This window comes from Aquarana catesbeiana, linkage group LG04, assembly GCF_042186555.1.
Source record: "Aquarana catesbeiana isolate 2022-GZ linkage group LG04, ASM4218655v1, whole genome shotgun sequence".
Lineage (NCBI taxonomy): Eukaryota > Metazoa > Chordata > Amphibia > Anura > Ranidae > Aquarana > Aquarana catesbeiana.
In genome coordinates, this window is record NC_133327.1 from 519,461,411 (window position 1) to 519,486,227 (window position 24,817).

A 24,817-nucleotide genomic window follows, 5' to 3' on the forward strand; every position below is an offset into this window, starting at 1 on the left:
TACTAAGTACTGAAGGATGCACCTTCTAACGTCCAATCTGTGGAAAATATGCTCCTGTTCCCTCACAGGATTCAAACAGAAGGTAGGTAAAATAATTTCTTGACCTCTATGAAAACTAGAGGCCACTTTTGGCAAAAGGGCCGGATCCGTTTTAAAAATCAAACGGTATGGGAAAACCTGAAAAAAAGGCGCCCTAATAGAAAGGGCTTCGAGTTCACTCTCTCCTTGCTGTGGTGATCGCCACCAAAAACACCGTTTTGAGGGTGATCAACCTCAAAGTACAGGACTCCAATGGCTCAAAAGGATCCCCTGTAAGAGTCTGTAAAACTAAAGAAAGATCCCACACTGGGAAGAGGGAATTTCTAACTGGCCTCTGTCTGCCTAAGGCTCCGATAAACATAGCTACCCAAGGATCTATAGCTAGCGGCTTTTCCAGGAACACGCTCAGTGCCGACACCTGTCCCTTCAAGGTGCTATGGGCTAATCCTTTGTCCGCTCCTGCCTGCAGAAACTCCAATACTGCTACAGAACTGTGTACATTGAAGGAGCTTTCTGTGCACCAACTATTGAAGCGTTTCCACACCTTTAGGTAGATAGCTTGCGTCTCCCTTTTCCTGCAATTTAGGAGAGTTGTCACTAGTCGATCCGAGAAATCCTTGCCCTTTAGCAATTCCTCCTCAGTAGCCACGCTGCGAGATTCCATCGCTCCACCTGAGGGCAACAGATTGGACCCTGAGAAAGAAGATCCTCCTGGATAGGTAGAATCCAGGGAGGTTTTACCGCCAGACCCATCAAGCTGGAGAACCACGGCCTCCTTGGCCAGTGTGGTGCGATCAGAATAAGGGTTGTGTCTTCCGACTGAAATTTTCTCAGAACTGCTGGAATCAATACAGGAGGGGGAAGGCATAACACCTTGAAAAACACCAGCTCTGAGCTAGTGCATCCACCCCAGCTGCTCCATCCCACCTGTTTAAGGAAAAGAACAGACAAGCTTTTGTGTTCGCCTTCGAGGTGAAAAAGTCCACAGAAGGAACCCCCCACTTCTGAGTGATCATCTCAAAGATGTCCTGGTTCAAGACCCAGTTGCCTTCCCTTAGCATCTTTCTGCTGAGAAAATCTGCTACTTGGTTTTGTTCCCCCTTCAAATATACTGCCGAAAGAGAGAAAATGCTCGCTTCGGACACCTGAGGATGGACTCTGCCAGAACCCACAAGGATCTGCTCCTGGTACCCCCTTGCCTGTTGATGTAGGCCACTGCTGATGAGTTGTCCGAACGGACCCTCACATGCAGTCCCAGGAGTTCTCTCTGAAAAGCTCTGAGCACCAACTCTATTGCTCTCAGTTCCCTCCAGTTCGAGGATTTCTTTGAGTCTTCTATCCTCCAAGTACCTTGCATCATCCTGGAATCTAGATGTGCTCCCCAACCTGTGCCGCTTGCATCGGTCGTGACCGTCCTGGAGACTGGAAGAACCCACTCCAGGCCCTGTGAGAGATTGGACCCTTTTCTCCACCACCAGAGGGACCTCTTGACCTGACTCGGCACGGATATTAAGGAGTCCAGGGACCCTAGACTGTGGTCCCAGACCCTCAGGATAAACAGTTGTACAGGGCGAAAATGCAGCCCTGCCCACTGAACTGCCAGGAGCGTGGAGGTCAGTAAGCCCAATGCTGACATCGCTTTTCTTACTGAGATCTGACGACTGCCCTGGAGCAATAACATTGCTCTGTCCACCTTCTGGATCTTTTCTACTGGAAGGAACACTTTTTGCTTTGTTGAATCCAATACATATGTGTATGTATGTGGAAAGGCTGCGCTGCTAATTTTGAGTGAGAGCGATTGTGATTAATTAATATGACCACAACTATGACACCCTTGTGTGGTGAACAATGGAAAAAAAGAAAAATTATTAGTTATTTTGTGATACTGACAAAGAAAACTGGGATCTCATAGAATTCAATTAATGCAGTCCATTCTTAGGATAAAGGAATACAAAAGCCATGAAGTAAATAAAGTCCATACAATGAGAAAAAAAAAAAAAAAAAAAAAAAAGAATTCCTTGTTGAAAAAATCTTTTGCAATAGAGAAAAAACACCACCAGTCTTCTAAAGGTGTGAAGCATGCAAAATTGTCATCCTGGGGAGCGTGATGATAAAAAGAAAAGTCCTCCACCACAAACACATCTGCCCCTTACCAGATCTCTAGATCTCCTGTCACAGAGATCATGCGGGCAAGTGGCTGTGTCCCCCAGCCACTGGGTCTCTTTTGGGAGTATTTCACAGGTCACCGCTCAGAGGTTCCACAGAATGATGCATAACTGCTCAGATCCCAAAGATAAAAAGAGAAAACTCCATAGCGTAACACAGTAACTTTTATTAAAAAGGAGAATAGGAAATGCACTTACAATATGTGAAGTTCAAATCGCATGTAAACCAATATGTGCCGGCCGGCTAGCAGTTGCTGCCCGTAGCTTCCGGGATCAGCGTTGTATGGTGGTGACGTCAGCACGCCGCTCCTCCCTACACCGTTTCAACAAATCTGTCGTCTTCCTTTAGAATCCAATACATAGCCCAGGAAGGTGACCTTTTGGGACAGAACCAAACTGGATTTTGATTTTTCCAGGTTCAAGAGCCACCCCAAATTTTCTAGGCTGTCTAGAAGATCCTGGGCCAATTGCTCCGGGGAAGGGGCAAACAGAAGTAGATCGTCTAGGTATGCGACTACAGAGGTGCCTCTGAGCCACAAGAAAGCCAGGACCTCCGCCATCACTTTGGTGAAGATGCGGGGGGGGGGGAATAGTCCAAAGGGGAATGAAACATTCCTTCCCTGGTTTTTACCGCTAGTCTGAGAAACCTCTGATAACTTTCTGTGATTGGATGGGCAGATAAGCGTCTTTAAAGTCTATCGACACCATGAAGCAATTCGGAGGTAGAAACGCCTTCACCGAATAGATAGAATCCATCCGAAATTTCCTGTAGGTAATTGGGACATCCAGAGGCTTCAGGTTCATGATAAGCCTGAACTTTCCCGAAGGCTTGCAGGGCCACAAAGATGTGGGAATAAAAGCCTCTGCCTGTCTCCTTTACAGGAACACTTACCACCACCTCTTGTTCCTCTAATGCCCCGTACACACGGTCGGATTTTCCGACGGAAAATGTGTGATAGGACCTTGTTGTCAGAAATTCAGACCGTGTGTAGGCTCCATCACACATTTTCCATCGGATTTTCCGACACACAAAGTTTGAGAGCAGGATATAAAATTTACCGACAACAAAATCCGTTGTCAGAAATTCCGATCGTGTGTACACAAATCTGACGGACAAAGTGCCAGATGAAAGCTATTGGCCACTGCCCTGTTTATAGTCCCGATGTACGTGTTTTACGTCACCGTGTTTAGAACGATCGGATTTTCCGACAACTTTGTGTGACTGTGTGTATGCAAGACAAGTTTGAGCCAACATCCGTCGGAAAAAATCCTAGGATTTTGTTGTCGGAATGTCCGAACAAAGTCCGACCGTGTATACGGGGCATATCTCCTGTAGGGAGGATAGAAGAGCTGATGATTTTTCTGCACAATTTGGCAGCTTGGTGATCAGGAGTCTGAGGAGGTTCTGAGAACTCCAGCTGATAACGTCTTATGATCCCTAACACAAACTGGTTGGAGGTGATCATCTCCCATTGTGGAAGGAAGGCCCCCCCAATCTTCCTCCCACTTTGGTTACCCCGTCATTGGGTTTTCTTGGGCTGTTCAGGAGGGCGAAAAATCGCCCCTCCACGCCCTTTGCCCTTCTGCCCCCAAGCCTTTTTTTGCCGTTCTGCTTTTGGGGCTTCAAACTTTCTCTGAGGGCAAGACTTTTTTAGTCTGCTCCCCAAATTTCTTTTTAACGGGAAAGGCCTTTTTCTTATCGGCCTTCCGATTCAAAACAGCCTCTAACCCTGGTCCAAACAAAAGATCCCCTGTGAGTGGAATTCCACAGAGTTTAACTTTAGACGCGCTGTCTCCTTGCCACGTCTTAAGCCATAAGGCCCTACGGGCTGAATTAGTGACGGCAGAAGACCTTGCGGACATGCGCACTGATTCTACAGATGCGTCAGCAATATATGCTACCCCCTTAAGTAGCATTGGGAAGGAAGACAAAATAGTATCTTCTGGCGTCCCTGCCTCAATATGCGCTTTAATTTGAGTAAGCCAATATTCCATGTTGCGGGCCACTACTGTACCACCATGGCACGCTTAAGGTTTCCCTGCGATGAATCCGAGGACTTCTTCAAAAGAGAGTCCATCCTTCTGTCCATGGGGCCTGAAAGAACCCCCATATTCTCGAAAGCTAGATCCGTGTGCCTGGAAACCTGAGAAAAGGCCGCATCTAGTCTAGAGTCTCCTCCTCTGCAAAGGGAAACCTTCGCTTCAAAGCCCTTGAAAAGAAAGGTTTCCTCTCCGGATCTTTCCATTCTTTCTTTATGGCTTCGACCAAGACATCATGGACTGGGAAATCCCTCCTTTTTTGTTCCCCTAGACCTTTGTACATCTGGTCATGGAGCAATAACGCCTTCTTTTCCTCCTGTATCCCCAAAGTGGTGTGGATAGCTCCCAAGAGATCCTCCACTTCGTCAATCGAAAGTTTATAGCGAGAGGTTTTTGTGGATTCCCCAACCACATCCGATTCCCCCTGGGAATCTGAAGCGGCACTGTCTGGCTCCTCCTCAATTTCCTCTCTGGAGCCCCCTGGTCTCTCTCCACTACCAGAGGGAGTATCCACTGGGCTAGGTGTCACACTCTGCTGCACTGGTGAAGGATTGCTCTGGGCTAGCGGCAACTGGAAGCTAGAAAAGAGTGCCTTAAAGGAATGAAAGGTGCTAAAAAGCTCCTTGAGGGATCTGTACCCTGTTCTGCTGCCTGTTCCCTGACTATTCCCTCAATGCAGTCCTTGCAGAGTGCCTTGGTCCAGGATTCCCCCATGCTGACTCTACAGGAGGGAAATTTTTTTCTTGGAACCATGAGGCGATTTGCTTTTCTCTGTGGCTTTCTGAAAAAGAGAAAGAGAGAGACCATAAATGCACAATCCCACCAGTGCTTTACAGAGGACCACCAGGAGTGCTCCCCCCCAGGACCAACCACCACCAGGGTCCCAGACACACTCCCCTTCCCCCTCGATCACCATGAGGGGAGAACACCCATGAAGCCACCCCAGGGTTCCACTTACCTTAGCATGGCTGGTGCTGTTATCTCCTGGAGCAGTTCGAGAGACCTCTGTCTCAGACATGTCCACTGAGGATGGTGACCGATCGTTCCCCCGACAGCTGGCTCTACAGCAAAGCAAAAGGGTCGCACCAGCCGAACGCTCGGTCCGTATTCTTTCCCCGTGTCCGGAACCGGAAGGCACAGGATCATCGGAAGTGTCCGCCCTCGCTGGAACGGACATCGCCCGTCATCCGACCCGGCCATAGAGCTTCACATGCTGGCTGCCTGAACAAGCAGGAGAGAATCATACACTTCCCACAGCGCCCCCCCTGGGCGAAAGAACGCAGAACTCCTCAGCTGTCCTCCTTCCCCAAGAGAAGCTGAGGCGCGCCAAACAGTTTTAAACAGGTAATTAAGGTTACCCAGCCTTTACTTGACTGGACATAAATACAAGAGTGAGAAATAGAGAGACCCGACTACCCCTCCTCCTCAGACAGATTTTTGGCTTCAGTCTCCCTGACTGTTCTGCCACGGCTCCCAAGCAGTGTCTCCCCACTGGAGGAAACACCTGAACTGAGGGGCTGGTGGAACGGTGAGATTTAAATATTGAATTGAAAGGCGGTGTTTCCCAAGAGGGGAGGAGCCAGTGTCTCTCTATGGTGCTGTCCTGAAAGAATAGGGAAAATCTGACGTCAAACCGCTGTCCGCCGAAAATTTACTAGCCTGTCATCCAACATTTGTTGGCAGAAAATTGGACAATTGTCAAAAGTAGCGTACAAATGGTAAGATTTCAGGACAGTCTGTCAACAGACAATCTCCTGCCAACAATCGTACCGTGTGTACAAGGCTTAAAGCTCCATCCCTTATTCATCACTGGGGGAACAACCCGTTCAGGGCCATAGCTGGGCCAAAGACCTCTTAAAATGAGATTGTGCTGATGATTACAACCCACTTATGTGGCGGTTATCTTTTTTCAGCAGCTGCTAATAAAATGGGCCAATTAGAGGTAAATTAACAAATCTTTATCCTTTAAGAAACAGCAAAGCAAGAATGTAAAAATACCAAAACAAACTGGGGTAGACCTTCCGATAATGACTCCCTGTTCTCTGAAAACATACTATAGTTTTCATTTTAACCTAAGGTTTGTCACAGAGACTTAAAAGCGGGCAATACAAGAGATTGCATCATCATTTTCAACAGTATGACCTTGTAGAACAAATGTTTATGTTAAACAATTGTTATACAAAGATTTTATGGAACCCATTTATATCCTGTAGCTGATTTCCATTACACCATGCGTACAATGACCAGTCAAAAGATTAATAGTTACAATGACTGCATAATCCATACAAACATGGTTATTTACGTACCTATGGCCATCCTTGTTAAAAAAAAAAAAAAAAAAAAAAAAAAAAAAAAGTAAAACCCATAGAAAGAAAAATAAAATACTTTCCTCAAATTGATGTTTTGAAGTTATCCATGAACAAGGTCTACAACAGAGGCAGAGAGCACATTAAAGGGGAAGTGTGGGATTATAAAACATACATACTCATATCTATGTTGCAACAGCGGTCTGTCAGCCAGCTCTAAGCCCAAGAATTGAGTAACTAAACAACTGCTGATCACTCGGGTTCTCAGTCAGCTCTGAGCAAACAGCGTTGACTGTCAGTCACAGCTCTCAGTTCTGCCCCTCCAGCACTAGATTCCTGGGCTGGTGAGGGGGCAGGCGCAGCTGGCTTCGGAGCCAGCTGTCAATCCAGCGAGCTGGGTGGATCCCAACAATATGGTGGTTTCCTTCCAGGGCCTGGAGCAGCTCTGTGACGTCAGCTGACAACGGACTTTAGCCCACTATTAGCTGGCACTGGGTCACAGGAAAGCAATAGAAAGTGCACTCCTATGACCCACAAGAGAAGTATGCCAAAAAAAAGCTTTGTTACATGGTTAGTTTTTTTTTTTTTTCATTCTGCCAGCAGCGTAATTAAAAAAAAAAAAAAAAAAAAAAAAAAAAAAAAAAAAGGGGGGGGGGGGGCAGATTCTCCACCAACAGAATATACTGATCAGCAGATCAGACTGCCAGACTATTGACATGTCTCTTTGATGGAAATCAATTAAATAATCGAGTTCTGTTGAGCAGGGGAGTCTAGCAAGAAATTTGGTCAGTTTTTTGGCCAGCTTTAGTCCAGCTATGAGGAAACAGGTTTTTTTGCACTTATTGAAATTATATAATAAAACTTTCAGATGGATAGATATATAAGGAAGTTCATTGTAAGGGTCTAATACACCCCAATGAAAATTTAGCCACAATAAATTACTAGTTTGGAATAGAATTTGAAAGTCTAAGTAACTATAAAAGTGTTTTATTACTGTATGTGTTCCGTTTAAGGAGACATACATTTTTTGTCCTGCTGATCACTGTCACTGCGACAAAAAGTAGAGAAATATAAAACTTTACAGCAAAGGAACAGGTGGTGAACCAAAATCTTCAAATGGGGACAACCTCAATCATGTGTGATGATAAAAAGCATCACATGATAAAATGTATGTAGCTAACGTATACCTTTTCATGTTTGCATTACAAAAGTCATCCAGTTCTCTTTTTAATAGAATTCCAACTAGTTCCTGAGCAAGTTGCAACTTCCCTCAGAAAGAAGACTTTGAACAAGAGCTTGCTAACCAAAGACTCCATTCACACCTATGAAAGCTAATGAACATTTCTCTTTGTGCAATAAAAGCAACCCATTCACTTTGAAGAACACCGATTCACAATTTTTAGAGCAGGGGACTTTAAAAAGGCATCCAACTTTTTAGACAAGATCAAGAAATTAGGTCACCTGAAAGAAACCAGCAAAAAAAAAAAAGTTCCCTACTTAGGGAGGACAGAACTGTTCTCTGACATAATGCTGTCACAACAGTCAGTGCTTGGGGGGGAGAGGGGAATAGACAGGGGCAATGACCCCATGGAGTTTGTAGAAGAATATCATTTAGTGCTTTATTCTCTGCAAAAACAGCTCAGGGTCCCCTCATGAGCCTGTCCCATCACAACATCCATCTTGTCAGCAAGAATACTTTACTAACAGACAGAAAAATTATCAAGTAGAAAAAAGGAAAGGATATATCCTTCACCCTTTCTAAAATACTCTTCCTGTACATTTTGGCAGAGATAGAACGGTATCCATATTGGATGTGAAAACAAACCTTTAGACTCTATGCCTTAAATACATTGTGATGTAGGAACTGTGAGCCATTTCACAAAATCTTAATTCTTTAAGTTAAATACAAAGCAGATTCATTCAGATATCTAGCATATAAACCTAGTAGTCTTCTGAAATATTGCTGTACTTAATCCCAACAGTCTCAAAATAGTAATTTTGGTGTGTAGTGCTTATAGAAATGTTGTTAAAAAAAAAAAATATATAAGAAGGAAGAAAGGAATAAGCTACAGTCTGTGCGACTGCCAAACCCAACTGCCATAGCGAAAATTAGTGAGTAGGGGGATTGTATATAATATATATATTTATTTTTATTACACACACACACTTACCAAAGGCATTGGGACGCCTGTCTTTACATGCACATGAACTTTAATGTCATCCTAGTCTTAGTCCTTAGGGTTCAAAATTGAGTTGGCCCACCATTTTCAGCTATAACAGCTTCAACTCAACAATTATGGGAAAGCTGTCCACGGAAATGTTTAACCATTCTTCCAGAAGCACATTTGTGAGGTCAGGCACTGATGTTGGACGAGGAGGCCTGGCTCGCAGTCTCCGCTCTAATTCATCCAAAAAGGTGTTCTGTCGGGTCCAAATCATTTGGAGGGGGAATATGGTGTGGGGTTGTTTTTCAGGGGTTGGGCCTGGCCCCTTAGTTTCAGTGAAAGGAACTCTTAAGGCATCAGCCTACCAAGATATTTTGGACAATTTTATGCTCCCAACTTTGTTGGAACAGTTTGGGGATGGCCCCATCCTGTCCCAACATGACTGTGCACCAGTGCACAAAGTTTGGGGTAGAAAAACTTGACTGGCCTGCACGGAGTCCTGAACTCAACAACATTGAACACCTTTGGGATGAATTAGAGCAGAGACTGAGCCAGGTCTTCTTGCCCAACATCAGTGCCTGATCTTACAAACGTGCTTCTGTAAGAATGGTCAAACATTCCCATAGACATACTCCTAACCCTTGTGGACAGCCTTCCTAGAAGAGTTGAAGCGATTATAACCGTAAGGGTGGGCCAACTCAACACTGAATCTTACGGACTAAGACGCCATTAAAGTTAATGTGCGTGTAAAGGCAGATGTCCCAATACTTTTGACAATATAGTGTATATAGCGGGATTTCACCTCAACTAGCTCTCAAAGACGGTTGTGCTGTCTTTTACTGTTTAAATCCTTAATAAAAACATTAAAACAGAAAAAATATATGCATGGAAAATTAAAGAAATATCAAGGTGAATGATTTTACTTGAAGTGTTGGCTAAAACCTAAAAAACAGCAAGAGATGGTCCACACCACTGTAGATTAACTACAGTCCTCCAGGACATGGTTGCGAGTTACCTCACACAATATTTTATTAGACTACTGAGAGATTTATATAGAATGATATTTTTAATCACATACACCATAGTTTCACTCCCTTACCTCTCTGCCATGTTATCGTAGAAGGGTCAATATCCAAGCGGACGAATCGGCTGATCTCTTCTGCAGTCAGTGATCCAGGGTCCGTCTTGTCAATACCTATTCTCTAGCAAAACAGAGTATTCAAAAATGTTCAGTTACACCAACTGCAACTTACAGGTGCCTCTCCTACCCTGGTCAGTTCTCACATCTATGCCCACCAATACAAATTGCTTTAGGTTTGTTTTGTTTTTTTAAAACAGATTAAAAATTAGACAAAAAAAAAAAAAAAAAAAAAAAAAAAAAAAACTTTGATTTCCCTTTATTCTACCTTGCGGATCTGCTGTATGTAAAAGGATGCCTACTGCCCTTTTCTATCACTGCTCATACAAACAGTAGCTGTAAACCCTTAGGTTACCAATTCAAAAATGGTCAGTACTGGTGAATACATTCTGTTGTAATCAAGTCACAAAAGCAATAGTATCAACAACCAGGTGGGTTCTCTGGTATTATATTTCCAGTCACATATTAAGTGTAAGGTAATCTTTTATGATAAAGCAAAAGCAGAAATTATGACCAAGAAAATGTAAAATGAACAATGGAAAGATGGTTACTATTACAAGACCATTCATTTCAAAATAATCTTCCCAAAATGTTATACGTGCATGTCATTTACCTGTAAATACATCACTTGTGTAGAAGCCCAAAGCCTTGAGACTGCTACTGGAAGTACTTATTTCAGATGAGCAAACAGTGTAGCCAGGCAGTGGGAAAAGAACAAAATTCTAGTATGCTTCACTAAAGAGGTCACCAGCATGAGAAAGGAGGACCCAATTCCTCTATATAGAAGTTTAGTTAGACCTCATTTAGAATACAATGTCCAGTTCTGGAGAACTCAAAAAAAAAAAAAAAAACAAACAGATTCTGTTCCTTTAAAGCATCCCGACGAGCTTGCGCGCAGAAGCGAACGCATACGTCACTAGCTCCCGCATATGAAAACGGTGGTCAAACCACACGTGAGGTATCGCCGCGATCGTTAGAGCGAGAGCAATAATTCTAGCCCTAGACCTCCTCTGTAACTCAAAACTTGCAATCTGTAGAATTTTTTAAACGTTGCCTATGGAGATTTTTAAGGGTAAAAGTTTGACGCCATTCCATGAGCGGGCGCAATTTTGAAGCGTGACATGTTGGGGAACAATTTACTCAGTGTAATATTATCTTTTACAATATAGAAAAAAAAAAATTGGGCTAACTTTACTGTTGTCTTATTTTTTTATTCAAAAAAGTGTTTTTTTTGCCAAAAAAAAAAAAAAAAGTACGCTTGTAAGACCGCTGCGCAAATACAGTGTGACAAAAAGTATTGCAATGACCGCCATTTTATTCTCTAGGGTGTTAGAAAAAAAATGTATAATGTTTGGGGGTTCTAAGTGATTTTCTAGCAAAAAAAAAAAAAAAGTGTTTTTAACTTGTAAACACTGAGTCTGAAAAAGAGGCCCAGTCTTAAAGTGGTTAAGGTTTATGACATGACCAAAAAAAAAAATCATTCAAAACTCACCCAACTTAAAACACAACATAAGTTTCTCCCCCCAAGACTCCCAAATGCCACTAAAAAAGGCTAACCCTTTGTTTCTAAGAACAGGAAGCATCTAATCAAAATCTTTTTACGCAGCTTAAGTTTTCTCGCACCATTGACAATCAGATGGGTGTGGAGCCAAAGGTTAACACATTATTCTAGAATCTTCTAGTATTCAACAATAAGCCTGGTGAAATGAAAGCTCTTGTGAATTTTTAGTATTCCCTTTGCAGCAGAGTTCACTAGGTAAAATCAACAAATTCCTAGCAATATGTGGTTCACAGAAAAACATAGAAGGATTTGAGAGTGCACCTCACACATGGAGTCAGTTGGATCCTGTGCCAAAAGGTATTTTTCTAGGATTACAGAGTGGCACTTCACAGGGAAAACTTCAGCTTCCAGCCTGCCAGTGATTAATATTCCTCTCACAAGAAGAAAAAAAAAATAATAATAATGTGTATTGTAACCCTCCCTATTTAACGAATCCCAGATGTCAAAACAAAGCCACTCAAAATATTAGCCAATTACAGGTCAATTTCAAACTTTTATTCAAGTTGCATCTCAGCTTAAAGTGGTTCTAAAAAGACATAAGTTTTTTTTTTTAACCTTAATGTATTCTATGCATCAAGATAAAAAACCTGTGTGCAGCAGCCCCCCCTCAGCCACCTAATACTTACCTGAGCCTCATCTAAATCCAGGAATGTTGCACAAGAGCCTCAGCTGTCCTGGACTCTTTCCCCTCATTGGCTGAGACAGCAGTGGGCGCCATTGGCTCCTGCTGCTGTGAAAGGCAGTAAGCCAATGAGGAGAGAAAGGGGACAGGGCCGAGCCATGTCTGAATGGACACAGCAGTGGCTCAGGTGCCCCCTTAGCAAGCAGTGGTGGCACCTGGCAGGAGGGAGGGGCCAGGAGCGCCAGCGAGATACCAGAGAAGAGGAGGAGCTGGTCTTCTCTGTGCAAAACCACTGCACAGAGCAGGTAAGCATAAAACATTTGTTTTTTTTTTTTTTGTTTTTAAAAAGGAAGATATTAATATCACTTTAAAAAAGGGAAGAATATAAAAAAAAAAAAAAAAAAAAAATGGGATTTTGGGAATTGATTCTTAGATCATGGAAATCCTCTAGCTTCAGGTGTCTGGCCATTAGCAAAAGCTTTGCTAGGACCACTCCCCAGTGTACCCATATAACCCTGTACATAAGGCTTGGGATTTTTTTTCCCCCCAGGAAGCAGTAAGGAGATCACAGAGAAATGAGGGGAGAAACCCGTGTTGTGTACCATACTTCAAGAAATGGAATTTACAGGTACTTTAAAATTCCGGTCATCATATTCATATAGCACAGGACACAGGAATTGATTCTTAGACCATTGGATGTTCCCAAGCAATAATTTGAGGGGTTGTTCACAAAACAGTAGCAACAGGTCCACAGGAAAAAACGAGGGTAAATGGCCCTGAACAAACAGTTGACAGCAGAAGAACTTTATAGTTGAAGCATGCATCAGAGGCTCAACCACCTGTCAAAAGAGGGGGATGGGTGGCCCTGCAACTTTTTTTTTTTTTTTACAACACACAGATGCTATAAAAGAACCCGATATATTTGGAAGAATGGGTTAGGTAGGGAAGGAGGGACCCAATCCCTGGAGGGCAGAAGTCCCTGTCCCCACCCATAAGGTGAATTGTAAAAATTGTTCAACATGTCTTCAATAAAGAGCATGGGGAAGGAGAATGACATTCCCATAGAAGGTAATAAGAAGAGTCCCAGGGAAGCAAGAAAGATTGCTTTATGGGATAAAGTACCTGGGAAGCCAAAGTGTTAGGAAGAGGACATATAGGCGATCCAAGACCTGCAGGGTACCAAGGGCTAGGTGTTGTGGATTTTAAAGTTGCAGGATGAGGACACTCAGGTTTGAATTTTATCAGGGCCCACACAGTTGAATTTCTGGTTTGCCACATGTGGGGTGAAGGGGTGGGGTTCAGCTTGTCTGGTATGAAAGAATTGTAATAACCCAGTAGCTAACCAAGTTCCTGTGACTGCGTCTGTGGACCATTAGACAATAGATGAGACAGCAAAAGATCTGCTTGCTTTGGCAGCAAAGAATGTAGCCTGAAGTCCACAGTTAGGAGTCTAATAAGCACTGTGTCACTAGCTAGAGGAACTTTTATTAGTGAGGTGAAGGGGCCACCAAATTTAAATTGGTGAATGCTATATTAAAGATTAAGGGGGGGGGGGCATCCGAGCAAAGCTTTTACCAGTGTCCAATCACCTGAGGGTAGCAGCATATACTATAAAATCCATGGCCTAAGGATCAAGTCCCATGTCCTGTCTGTACAATGAAGATAGAGAAGGGCACTTCCCAACCCTATGGAACACTCTGTGAAAGCATCAGAAGCCCAAGAGCTGATGGTTTCTTGTGACAGCTGACATCCAGCGCTAAGCCCAGGAGCTGAAACAAAGTCCCAAGGGAGCTGCTGATCCCCACTGTCATTCTAAAACAGCGCTGGAAAAAAAAAAAAAAAAAAATAGTCATTCCCAGTCCCAATTTTGGCACCAAATATGGCACTGGGGCCTGAAGTGGTTAATAAACATCCATCCATCATGCATAGGAAGGTTTTTGCCAAAGGACCCTGCAGTCTGGACAGGGAACCAAGCTGCAAGTGGGTCGAAAAAGGGGTCAACATTTCACAACAGTTAAGGGGGGAAAAAAAAAAAAAAAAAGGACTGAAGTCTGTTCCTAAACCACTTAAGGACAGAGCCTCTGACACTGGTTTACAAGTTAAAATCATTTTTTTTTTTTTTTTGCAAAAAAAAAAAAAAAAAATAATGTTTGAGGGTTCTAACACTCTAGAGAACAAAAGGCGGTCGTTGCAATACTTTGTCACACCGTATTTGCGCAGCAGTTTTACAAGGACACTTTTTTTGGAAAAATACACTTTTGAAAAAAAATAAATAAAAATTATATATATATATATATATATATATATATATATATATATATATATATATATATATATATATATATATATATTTATTTATTAAGACAACAGTAAAGTTAGGCCAATTTTTTTTTATAATGTGAAAGATAATGTTATGCTGAGTAAATTGATACCAAACATGTCACGCTTCAAAAATGCATCCGCTCGTGGAACAGCGACAAACTTTTACAAGAAAATATATTAATATACGGTATATATATCCAGGACAAGTGGGGCTTTCATTTGATGGTAAATGGTAATGGATATCTTTTTGGATGGATTTTTTTTCCTATCTCAGCAAGGGCAGAGGATAATACAATGCATCTCTCTCGTCCATTCACAGAGACCAAAAACACATGGGCCGGCTTCACAGTGACTGATCACTGTGATAGCATCTGATTGGATATCACAACGATCAGGTAACACGGAATCAGCTTGTGGCGTGCGGCGTGCTCCCAACACAAAAGGGAGACGGGCAAATATGCGGCCCCACGAAAAAAAAAGTCCAGTCCAGTGGGGCCGCTTATTTGCATACGGTTGGCGTGAAGGGGCATCCTCTACCAGCATGGCAAACGCCCTCTTCAGGCAGGACACTGCCAGATCCACAGAGGGAATAGACCACTTCTACCCAAAACCAGCACTAAATAAAACACCAGCTGGTAAACATTTGAAGGAAGCAAAACACTTCTCAGGAGGTTTCCAATCGCCATAGAGAAAGTTAGTAAAATGCATGCAAAAAAAATCTAAAAGACCCAAGACTGGAAACGGCATTAGTAGAGGTAACTGACTGATCCTGTAGTTTCTCACTGGTGTATACTGCAGCAATAAGACCCAAAACAGTCTTTATTTGGGAGCGATAGCAGCAGAGTGTGACTCAGGGGAAAGCTCATCCATCAAGGAGTGGAGTGACAGAGAATCAGAATCCCAAATCTGATATAGAATCTTTAGCAGAAGACACAGAAGCAAGCTTGTGGACTTGGTAAATACTTGTGTACCTGGATAGTTTGGGTCATAAAATCTTGCAGAACCTCATCAGAAAGAGCAGAGGACCCAGTCATATTGCACAGAGCCAAAGAGGATTCTGAGGATGAACCAGACTCGAAGATAACATGATTGCAAACTGCAGACCTTGGAATTGACAGTGGGCATGCTGAAAGCATCCCCAGAACCAATTAGTAGAATGTGAACTGTGGGGACCCAGACAGCAGGGCTGTTTCCAACCCCCTTTCTTAGTACTGGACATGTGGTGGTAAGGCACATGGCAGGAGCCAAGGCTTCCTGTACTCAGACAACCCAAACAAGCCGATAGCAGGCAAGGGTTGTAGAACTACAAGTGGGCTGCAGGAACAAATCAAAAGAATAAAGTTCCATGTGGCCCTTTTTCAGCAGGAGGAGCAGTGGGAAGAGGTTTCCTCAATGCTGTATGGTGGGAAGAAGCATGTGGCACTCCACCCAGTAGATGTCAGCGCCATAGCATTAACCCCTTTCACAGCAAAACCAATGGAAACAGGGATTAAAAAGGTACCCAACAGCCCAGTGTTCGACCTACTAAGTGTGTTTTTAAAGACAGGGCAAGCCTTGTGGTAACACCAACAGCTCTGACATGGAAAGTGCTCTGCAGCTAAATTTTCTCAGAATGTAAGCTGAAAAGCACTCTATGAAGAGCCCAGTGGCCAAAGGTTCACTTCCAGTTTATTCTCACATGTCCAGTCCACGGGGGTCCCAACACGGTACTCCAAAAGCCAGGTTAAGGATGACAGTGCCAGAAAGCTGCTTGGAAGAGATTAAGTGAAGTTTTGAGCGAATATAAGAATGAAAGAAAAATAAGTTAGTCTTAAAGTGGTTGTATACCTTTTTTTGTTTTTTTTACCTATAGGTAAGCCTACAATAAGGCTTAACTGTAATAAAATGAATATCTCCTAAACCTATACAGTTTAGGAGATATTCACTTTGCATGCAGCCCCTGACGTCAACGGCCCATGCGCTGTGAAGGTCTGGCAGACGCTGCCGGAAAGAGGTCTCACGCGCGCATGCGTGGAAGTGACATCGCGGCTCTGGCCACTCAGATCTGGAGCTGCGAACATGGAAAACGCGCCGAGGGGAAATGCCAGCTCCCTCTGCGGTGACCGGGATCAGCTGCTGACACCTTGTTCTAAGGCATTTCATAATGAGCTAGTATGCAGTGCATACTAGCTCATTTGTAGTGTTCTCGGCTTTAGTAGTAGTGTTCTCATCAGTAGTGTTCTCAGCTGCCACTACTGTCAGCTGAGAACAGGAAACTGAGGTTAAAATTCGCACAGGCTCACCAAAATTGGACAACAGAATATTAGAAAAATGTTACCCGAGTCTCGAGTTCAGCTGCGACATTCAGACGGTAGGGTCAGAATTTGGTGTAAACATGAAAGCATGGATCCATCCTGCCTTGTATCAACGGTTCAGGATGGTGTTGTAATGGTGTGGGGGATATTTTCTTTGCACACTTTGGGCCCTTTAGTACTAATTGAGGATCGTCTCAACGTCACGGCTTACCTGAGTATTGTTGTTGACCAGGTCCATCCCTTTATGACTACAGTGTACCCATCTTCTGATGGCTACTTCCAGCAAGATAATGCACCATGTCACAAAGCTCAAATCATCTTTAAACTTTTTTGGAACATGACAATGAGTTCACTGTACTCAAATGGCCTCCACAGTCACCAGAACTCAATCCAATAGAGTACATTTGAGAAGTGGAACGAGAGTTTCGCATCATGGATGCGCAGCCGAAAAATCTGCAGCAACTGCGTGATGCCATCATGTCTATATGGACCAAAATCTGAGGAATATTTCCAACACCTTGTTGAATCTATGCCACAAAGAATTAAAGGCAGTTCTGAATGCAATAGGGGTCCAACCCATTAGCAAGGTGTATCCAATAAAGTGGCTGGTGAGCGTATATTTAATGTGTTCACAAGTGCTCCGTTAGCCCTAAAATACAGTGCACTTAAATGCGTACATATCAAAGTGTAAAGCTTTGACCTGCCCCCTCCTGCACTTTCCAATAAGGAAATCGGGAATTTTAGAACCGTGATGGGTAAATCGAAATCTGCAGAAGGGAAGCGGAGGTGCAGCTTTTAGTATGTCTAGGAAAACCTTGAGGTTTTCAATAAGCATTGACAGATTAATAGTCTCTACAAATGAAAGGCTTGTGCCCAATGCCTGAGGGGCCGAAATACAAAAAAAAAAAAAAAAAAAAAATAATCAGCTTATATGGAAGGCTAATACTATGAAAATGTTCTGAAGAATTCGAGTGAAAGAACGTTTATTTTTTTATATTGTAACTAGACACCTTTTAAGTATAGTCGTTCATTCAGCTCAATGCTTTTATATACAGTGCCTTGAAAGAGTATTCATACACCTTGAAATTTTCCCCATTTGGTCATGTTTCAACCAAAAACGGGAATGTATTTTTTTGGGATTTTTTTGTGACAGACCAACACAAAGTGGCACATAAATTGTGAAGTGGAGGAAAAATGATAAATGGCTTTCAACATTTTTTTACAAATAAATATCTGAAAAGCGTGGCATGCATTTGTATTCAGCCCCCCCAAGCCAATACTTTGTAGAACCACCTTTTGCTATAATTACAGCTGCAAGTCTTTTTGGGGATGTCTCTGCCAGCTTTGCACATCTAGGAGAGTGACAATTTTGCCCATTCTTCTTTGCAAAATAGCTCAAGCTCTGTCAGATTGGATGGAGGGCATCTGTGAACAGCATTTTTTAGGTCTTGCCACAGATTCTCATTTGGATTTAGGTCTGAACTTTGACTGGGCCATTCTAACACATGAATATGCTTTGATCTAAATCATTCCATTGTAGCCCTGGCTGTATGTTTAGGGTCGTTGTCCTGCTGGAAGGTGAACCTCCGCCCCAGTCTCAAGTCTTTTTGCAGATCGTAACAGCTTTTCTTCTAAGATTGCCCTATATTTGGCTCCATCCATCTTCCCATCAACTCTGACCAGCTTCCCTGTCCGTGCTGAAGAAAACATCCCCACAACATGATGCTGCCACCGCCATGTTTCACAGTGGGGATGGTGTGTTCAGGGTGATGTGCAGTGTTAGTTTTTCACCACACATAGCGTTTTGCTTTTAGGCCAAAAAAGTTGAATTTTGGTCTCATCTGACCAGAGCACCTTCTTCCACATGTTTGCTGTGTCCCCCACATGGCTTCTCGCAAACTGCAAATGGGACTTATGGCTTGCTTTCAACAAAGGCTTTCTTCTTGCCACTCATCCACAAAGGCCAGATTTGTGGAGTGCACGACTAATAGTTGTCCTGTGGACAGATTCTCCCACCTGAGCTGTGGATCTCTGCAGCTCCTCCAGAGTTACCATGGGCCTCTTGGCTGCTTCTCAGAATAATGCTCTCCTTACCCAGCCTGTCAGTTTAGGTGGACGGCCATGTATTGATAGGTTTGCCGTTGTGCCATACTCTTTCCATTTTCAGATGATGGCCTGAACAGCGCTCCGTAAGATGTTCAAAGCTTGGGATTTTTTTTTATAATCTAACCATGCTTTAAACTTCTCCACAACTTAATTCCCAACATGTCTGGTGTGTTCCTTGGCCTTCATGATGCTGTTTGTTCACCAAGGTTCTCTAACAAACATCTGAGGGCTTCACAGAACAGCTGTATTTATACTGAGATTAAATTACACACAGGTGGACTATTAACTAAATTAGGATACTTCTGAAGGTAATTGGTTCCAGTAGATTTTAGTTAGGGGTATCAGAGTAAAAGGGGGCTGAATACAAATGCACGCCAAACTTTTCACACGTTTGTAAAAAATTTGAAGAACCATTTATCATTTTCCTCCAACTTCACAATTATGTGCCACTGGTCTAACACATAAAATCCCATTAAAATACATTTACGTTTTTGGTTGTAACATGACAAAATGTGGAACATTTCAACAGGTTTGAATACTTTTTCAAGGCACTGTATTTATAGAAGGTTTTACAAAAGGTATAAAAATAGCAGTAGCCAAGGCAACCCAACCTCCCCTAGAACAGTCCCTTCAAATAAATGCACAGCTCCATACACGTGCACTTTCATACCGTGTGAAAACTAACACAATGTTGTCTAGGACTGACTGGGGAAGTCATACAAACCTATTCCGGTTATACTAATTTGTATGTAAAGGATACTAAAATCAATATTGAACCTCTGCACTATACAGATTTCAAGCTCTAGCTCTGAGGAAGGGGGTGCCCCTGAAACGCGTCAACTACACACCCCTTGATGTTCAAGGCATGTGTGTGTCCAATAGCTAATTTTTTAGTTGCTATTTTGTGAGTATCCATTTTAATTTAATAAATATCTATCGGTAATGCACTAGGTGCCTGCACCATCTTGTCCGTTTATCTTTTTAATACAGATTTTAAATATACAAATTAAAGCAGACCTTTACCCATTGGAATGGCTTTATTGCTCCTGTCTCCTCATCCGCATTTTGATACTCTAACCTTTAGAAAGGTTTCTAACCTTTTTAGTGCAGTTTCCTGCTTTCTCTCCTAGACAAGAATGACGTGGACCCAAATTTCAAAGTTCACTTGAAAGAGTATTTATAGCATAAGTAAAATCCCTCCAATACCTCAGTTTGGGAGACTTCCATAGCATATGTATTAGGGTGTCAGTATCAGCCTCACACCAAACTGTGAAGTATCCCAAGGTCCCTATTGAAGCAATTTTTGTGGAGTATAGTAAGTAGAACAAAAAGTTGGATACATTTTTGAGTGGAAGATAGACACTACAGGTATTCCTGACCATTCTGCATCTGTTAAAGCCAAATTAAACTCTCAATTTTGAAAAACTGCTGACAGCCAAGTTTTTTTTTTATAACGGAAAAGACCCCAGTGGTCTCTTCTGTCATAAACGCTTCACCCTGTCTGTTGGTCGGAACATACGCTGAGCCACACATATGCAACTCAGTAGATTTATGGCACCACGTGCCTTGATGATGCAACTCCTGTGCATATGCAAAGGGGGGGTGGGGGTCATTACAGGCCCAGCCATTCAAGCAGCCAAAACAGAGCAAGCCCAAAGTTAGACCGATTGGCAGTGCCAAAGATGGCAGTGCCAGTGGACCAGATGCAGGGATTTGTTCAACAGGCAATTCTGCCATAGTGTGCCAATATGTGGTGCATATTAGCACATTATGCCAAAAATTTCCCGGGGGCCCAAAAAAAAAAAAAAAAAAAAAAAAAAAAAAAATCAAATAGAAAAATAAATAGGGTTTTATTCCACTTTATTGGACCTTCATCTGCCTCTCAACCAATCCAATGTGGCAAGAAGAGACTGTTTTGATGCAGAAGCATTAAAATAGTGGAAGTGAGACCTTATCCAAGCTGTACATTAGCTATGTGTGTTCATAATAGGGTGAGGCTTCTATATTTTTAAAAGAGCTAGACAAAACTATCAGGCTAATATTATGGGGCTATGACTTCTGTAAAAGTCTTTGACAGCCTCAAACATAGAACATTAAAGAGGAAAAACCTTAAACTGTCTTTATTGTCCTAAAAAAAAGAATTACTGATCGATAATGTCTTCTAGTATCTTCACCAGCAGTTATAAAAGACTAACATGACTAGCAAAACTAGCAGAAGCCTGCACATGCAGTTGTTACAGTGAATGTTACATTTCTGAAGCATGTAACATTTGACAAAAGCTTGTCAGTGAGGTCAGGATGCTGGGATAATTGAAACCATTCCACAAAAATATTTTGCTTTCAATGTCCCCTGTTAAAATGAACTGCCAGGCAGCATGCAACACACCCATGTCCTGTTTTAAAGGGCAAGGTCCAATCACATGGTTTAGTCAATGATAATGTGTTGGTAATGGATCTACTGCCACCTAGTGGTTGCTAATTATCCTGAAATGTGTCAGTAATGAGCCAACTAGGTCCTTTGTTATATGTAAACTATGTTGTACATGACTAAATATTCAGCATTTGATTAACGAGAAAGCAGGGTTGAAAGTCAAGGAACTCAATCCAGACAAATGGAGTCAGACCGGGTGACTGTAGTCTCTAGTGGTATCATTAAAACTATAAAGCCATAATGCTTTCATTATATAGCACTCATCCACAAACCCTAAACAACTATGTCCACCAGATTTTAAACCTATATTTTTATTTCATGACGCACTCATACTGCAAGCACAGATAGTACAGGCAGTACAATAAAGGAGCCTTATTAGCTATACTCATCACTAATGTTTCTTTTCACTAGGCCGTATCAAAAACTATGTGTAACCTGAAGCTGTGTACAACAACCACATCTCAGCACACAGTATCTGATGCTGAAAATATAAACACTTTATGGTAGGAATTATTGGAATTTTAGAAATTTTAGTAAAATGGCACAGCTGGTTCTAGCAGTCTTTTTTTTTTTTTTTAAAACTAAAGCCCAACTTCTTTCCTTTAGGATAGAATAAAAGAGGGTTATAGCCCCTGTCAGTTTTTGATCTGTCTCTGTTCCCAATTGGGGAGATTTTCATTTTCTGTCCCATAGCCAAAAATGGACTTGAGAAGAAATCTCCAGTTGTCACGAGAACTAATGTTTCTTTGGAAAATCCCCCCTAAATTTTTTTTTTTTTTAACTTTCACTTTCAGTGATAATGGTAAAGAAAAACAGGGATAGTGAACTTCCGTAACATGGGCACAGACAGCAATAAGAATTAACCAGATGTTCCAAATACTCTTAAAAAATCTTTAGGTATACTTTAAGTATGGCGCACATCTTGTGGGCTAGCTTTGTGAAAGGAGCCCAACTCTTGCACTGTACAAGTAAAAATGCCAACAATGCGCATTAAAAAAAGGCGGAAGCAATAATGCAAAATTTTAAAACAGCCACCGTATTAAACCCCAACTCCAGACAAACACAAATTTCAGTTTAGATAGAGTGTGGGCTAGAATGACGGGACAAATAAAGCAATATAGTTGACTCTTTTAGGGGATTTCTCCTTAAGTTCTATTTAGTAGAACAGGAGAAAAAAATAAAAAGGAAGTGTAAATGTTTTTTTTTGGGATAAAAGTAGGGAAAGGTTAAAACCAGTGTCAATTTTTACCATCTTTACCCATTAGGGAGACTTCCTTTCCCATAGTCTCAACAGAAAGGATTTTCCAATGTGAAAAAAAAAAAAAAAAAACACGTATTCCTGTTCTGGACAAATCACAATTTAGTATTTACCCTTAATTTTATTCCTGGTAATATTGGTGAGGATATTTAGCGAGAATTAATCTCCCATGGGGACACCGCAAAAAAAAAAAAACAAACACTGACAGTGGTTCTAAACGCTCCATACTCTACCTGCATCTAAATGGGTGAAACCCATTTAAAAGCAAATTTGATTCCAAGGAAGAACAGTAAGATTACAGAAATGTATCAGGCATCGCTGCTAACTGCAAATGACAGCAAAGGCTGTGTCAACCCAAAAATCTTGAGGCATTGTTGCTCTGAAGGCTGGAAATCGTATATTGTTTGATGCACGTAAAACCATTCTCAAGTGGATTAAGCTGTGTGTTCCTGCGCTCATAAATGTGCATTTGTGTGTGTTTGTATTCTAATTCATTATACTGTATACAAAGATATTCATAGCTCAGTCGCGGTTTAAAGGGCAATTGCTAAACTTACCTTTAAACGAGAAATTTGGATTGGAGAGAAGCTTCTGACCCCATTTATGGAAGGAACAAGTCTACTATATAGAGCCTGAAAAATAGACAAGTGTTTGGAGAAGAAAATGAAAACCAAAAAAAAAAAAAACACAACACACTATTGGGGCATACACAACATTTAATAAAAAAAAATATATTTTATATACTACAGGTTCACAGATAGAAAATATAACATTTTACTTTGTGGATGGAGCTACAGTTATTGCCTTTCTTCCTTGGTACACAAAGTAATGATTACCTTGTCTGATTGAGTGTTCTCATGCAGAATCCTTGCATCTATGGCGGCTGCAAGCAAGTTATTGGCTGCTGTAATAGCATGAATGTCACCAGTCAAGTGTAAGTTAAACTACAAAATAAGAAAAATCTGATTATACATGGGGCTTGGACAAATCACTACAAACAGTAAACTGGTATTTTAGTTTGAGCCCCGGTTCACACTGAGGCAGCGCGACTTGCAGCGCGACTGCCTTAGGCGACCTGGACATGACAGGGGAGGCAACTTGCAAAACGACTTCTATATAGAAGTCTATGCAAGTCGCCCCCAAAGTAGTACAGGAACCTTTTTCTAAGAAGGAGCGACGATTAGAACGGTTTCATTGTACAGAATGGGACGCTACTTGTCAGGCGGCTAGGTCGCCTGACAAGTCATCCTAGTGTGAACCGACCCTAAAAGTTCAGACTATTACTCAAAAATTGCATTTCAAGTAAGCCTTTAGGCTGGCTTCACATCCACATGCTTCAGTTTTCATGCATGTCTTATTAACACACATAGGCGAGTTGGTAAGAGAAGAACCTGCCGCTTTTCAAATACAGCTAAGCCAAGATTTAATGCTCTATTGCCATATCATGGGTTTCCATTCATTCATTCATTTTGACTTCCATGGGCTCCTCAATGCACACTGACCAATGTGCCTAACACATCACAATGCATATATACATTATACAGTGCCTTGAAAAAAGTATTCACACCCCTTGAACTTTTACACATTTTTCCATGTTACAACCAAAAATAGGATTTTTTTTCATCATACTTACCTGTAAAATCCTTTTGAGTACATCATGGGACAGAGTTAGGCTAATATTCATTACCTACTGGGTTATACGCCATTTCTAGGTGAATCGACACTGGTAGACAGTCTTAGACAGGAAGTGATCCCCTATATAAACCCTCCCATAAAGGAAGTACATCAGTTTTGTAGCAAGCACTGGATCCTAAAAAAAAAAAAAAAAAAAAAAAAAAAAAAAAAAAAAAAAAAAAAAAAAAAAAAAAAAAGGAGGGGAGGGATCTGTGTCCCATGATTTACTCAAAAAAAAGGATTTTACAGGTAAGTATAAACGAAAAAATTCTATTTTCCTTTTCAAACATCATGGGACACAGAGTTAGGCTAATATTCATTACCTACTGGGATGTCCCAGAGCAATAGCCTTGAGGGGTGGGAGACACCCTACCAAATAATAGCCATCAGACCCTTTACGGTAGCCCGCAGTATACTGTGGCCGAAAGCCGAATCATCGGCTGCTCGAACATCCACTTGATAAAATTTTGTGAATGTATGCACTGAAGACCAGGTAGCAGCCTTAAAAATCTGAGCCACAGATACCTGATGGCGAAAAGCCCAGGAGGTTCCTACACCCCTAGTAGAATGAGCTCTCACCCTAAAAACGAGGAGCTTTTTGTTTCAGACCATAGGCCTGAATGACCAATTGACGGACCCAATTGGCAATGGGAGCTGCCTGCCCCTTCTTGGGTCCTTTTGGTAAAACAAAAAAAG

At 41.9% G+C, this 24,817-nt stretch overlaps 1 protein-coding gene across 1 annotated transcript in view; it reads right to left on the reverse strand.

Moving 5' to 3' along the window:
• MTHFD1L (methylenetetrahydrofolate dehydrogenase (NADP+ dependent) 1 like) overlaps window positions 1-24,817 on the reverse strand; it is a 455,506-nt gene that overhangs the window by 315,747 nt on the left and 114,942 nt on the right. Inside the window, exons 14-16 of the mRNA XM_073627780.1 lie at window positions 23,284-23,391; window positions 23,005-23,079; window positions 9,815-9,917 (exon numbers count right to left, since the gene is read on the reverse strand). Coding sequence (XP_073483881.1) covers window positions 9,815-9,917; window positions 23,005-23,079; window positions 23,284-23,391 — 286 coding nt within the window. The remainder of the gene's footprint in view (window positions 1-9,814; window positions 9,918-23,004; window positions 23,080-23,283; window positions 23,392-24,817) is intronic.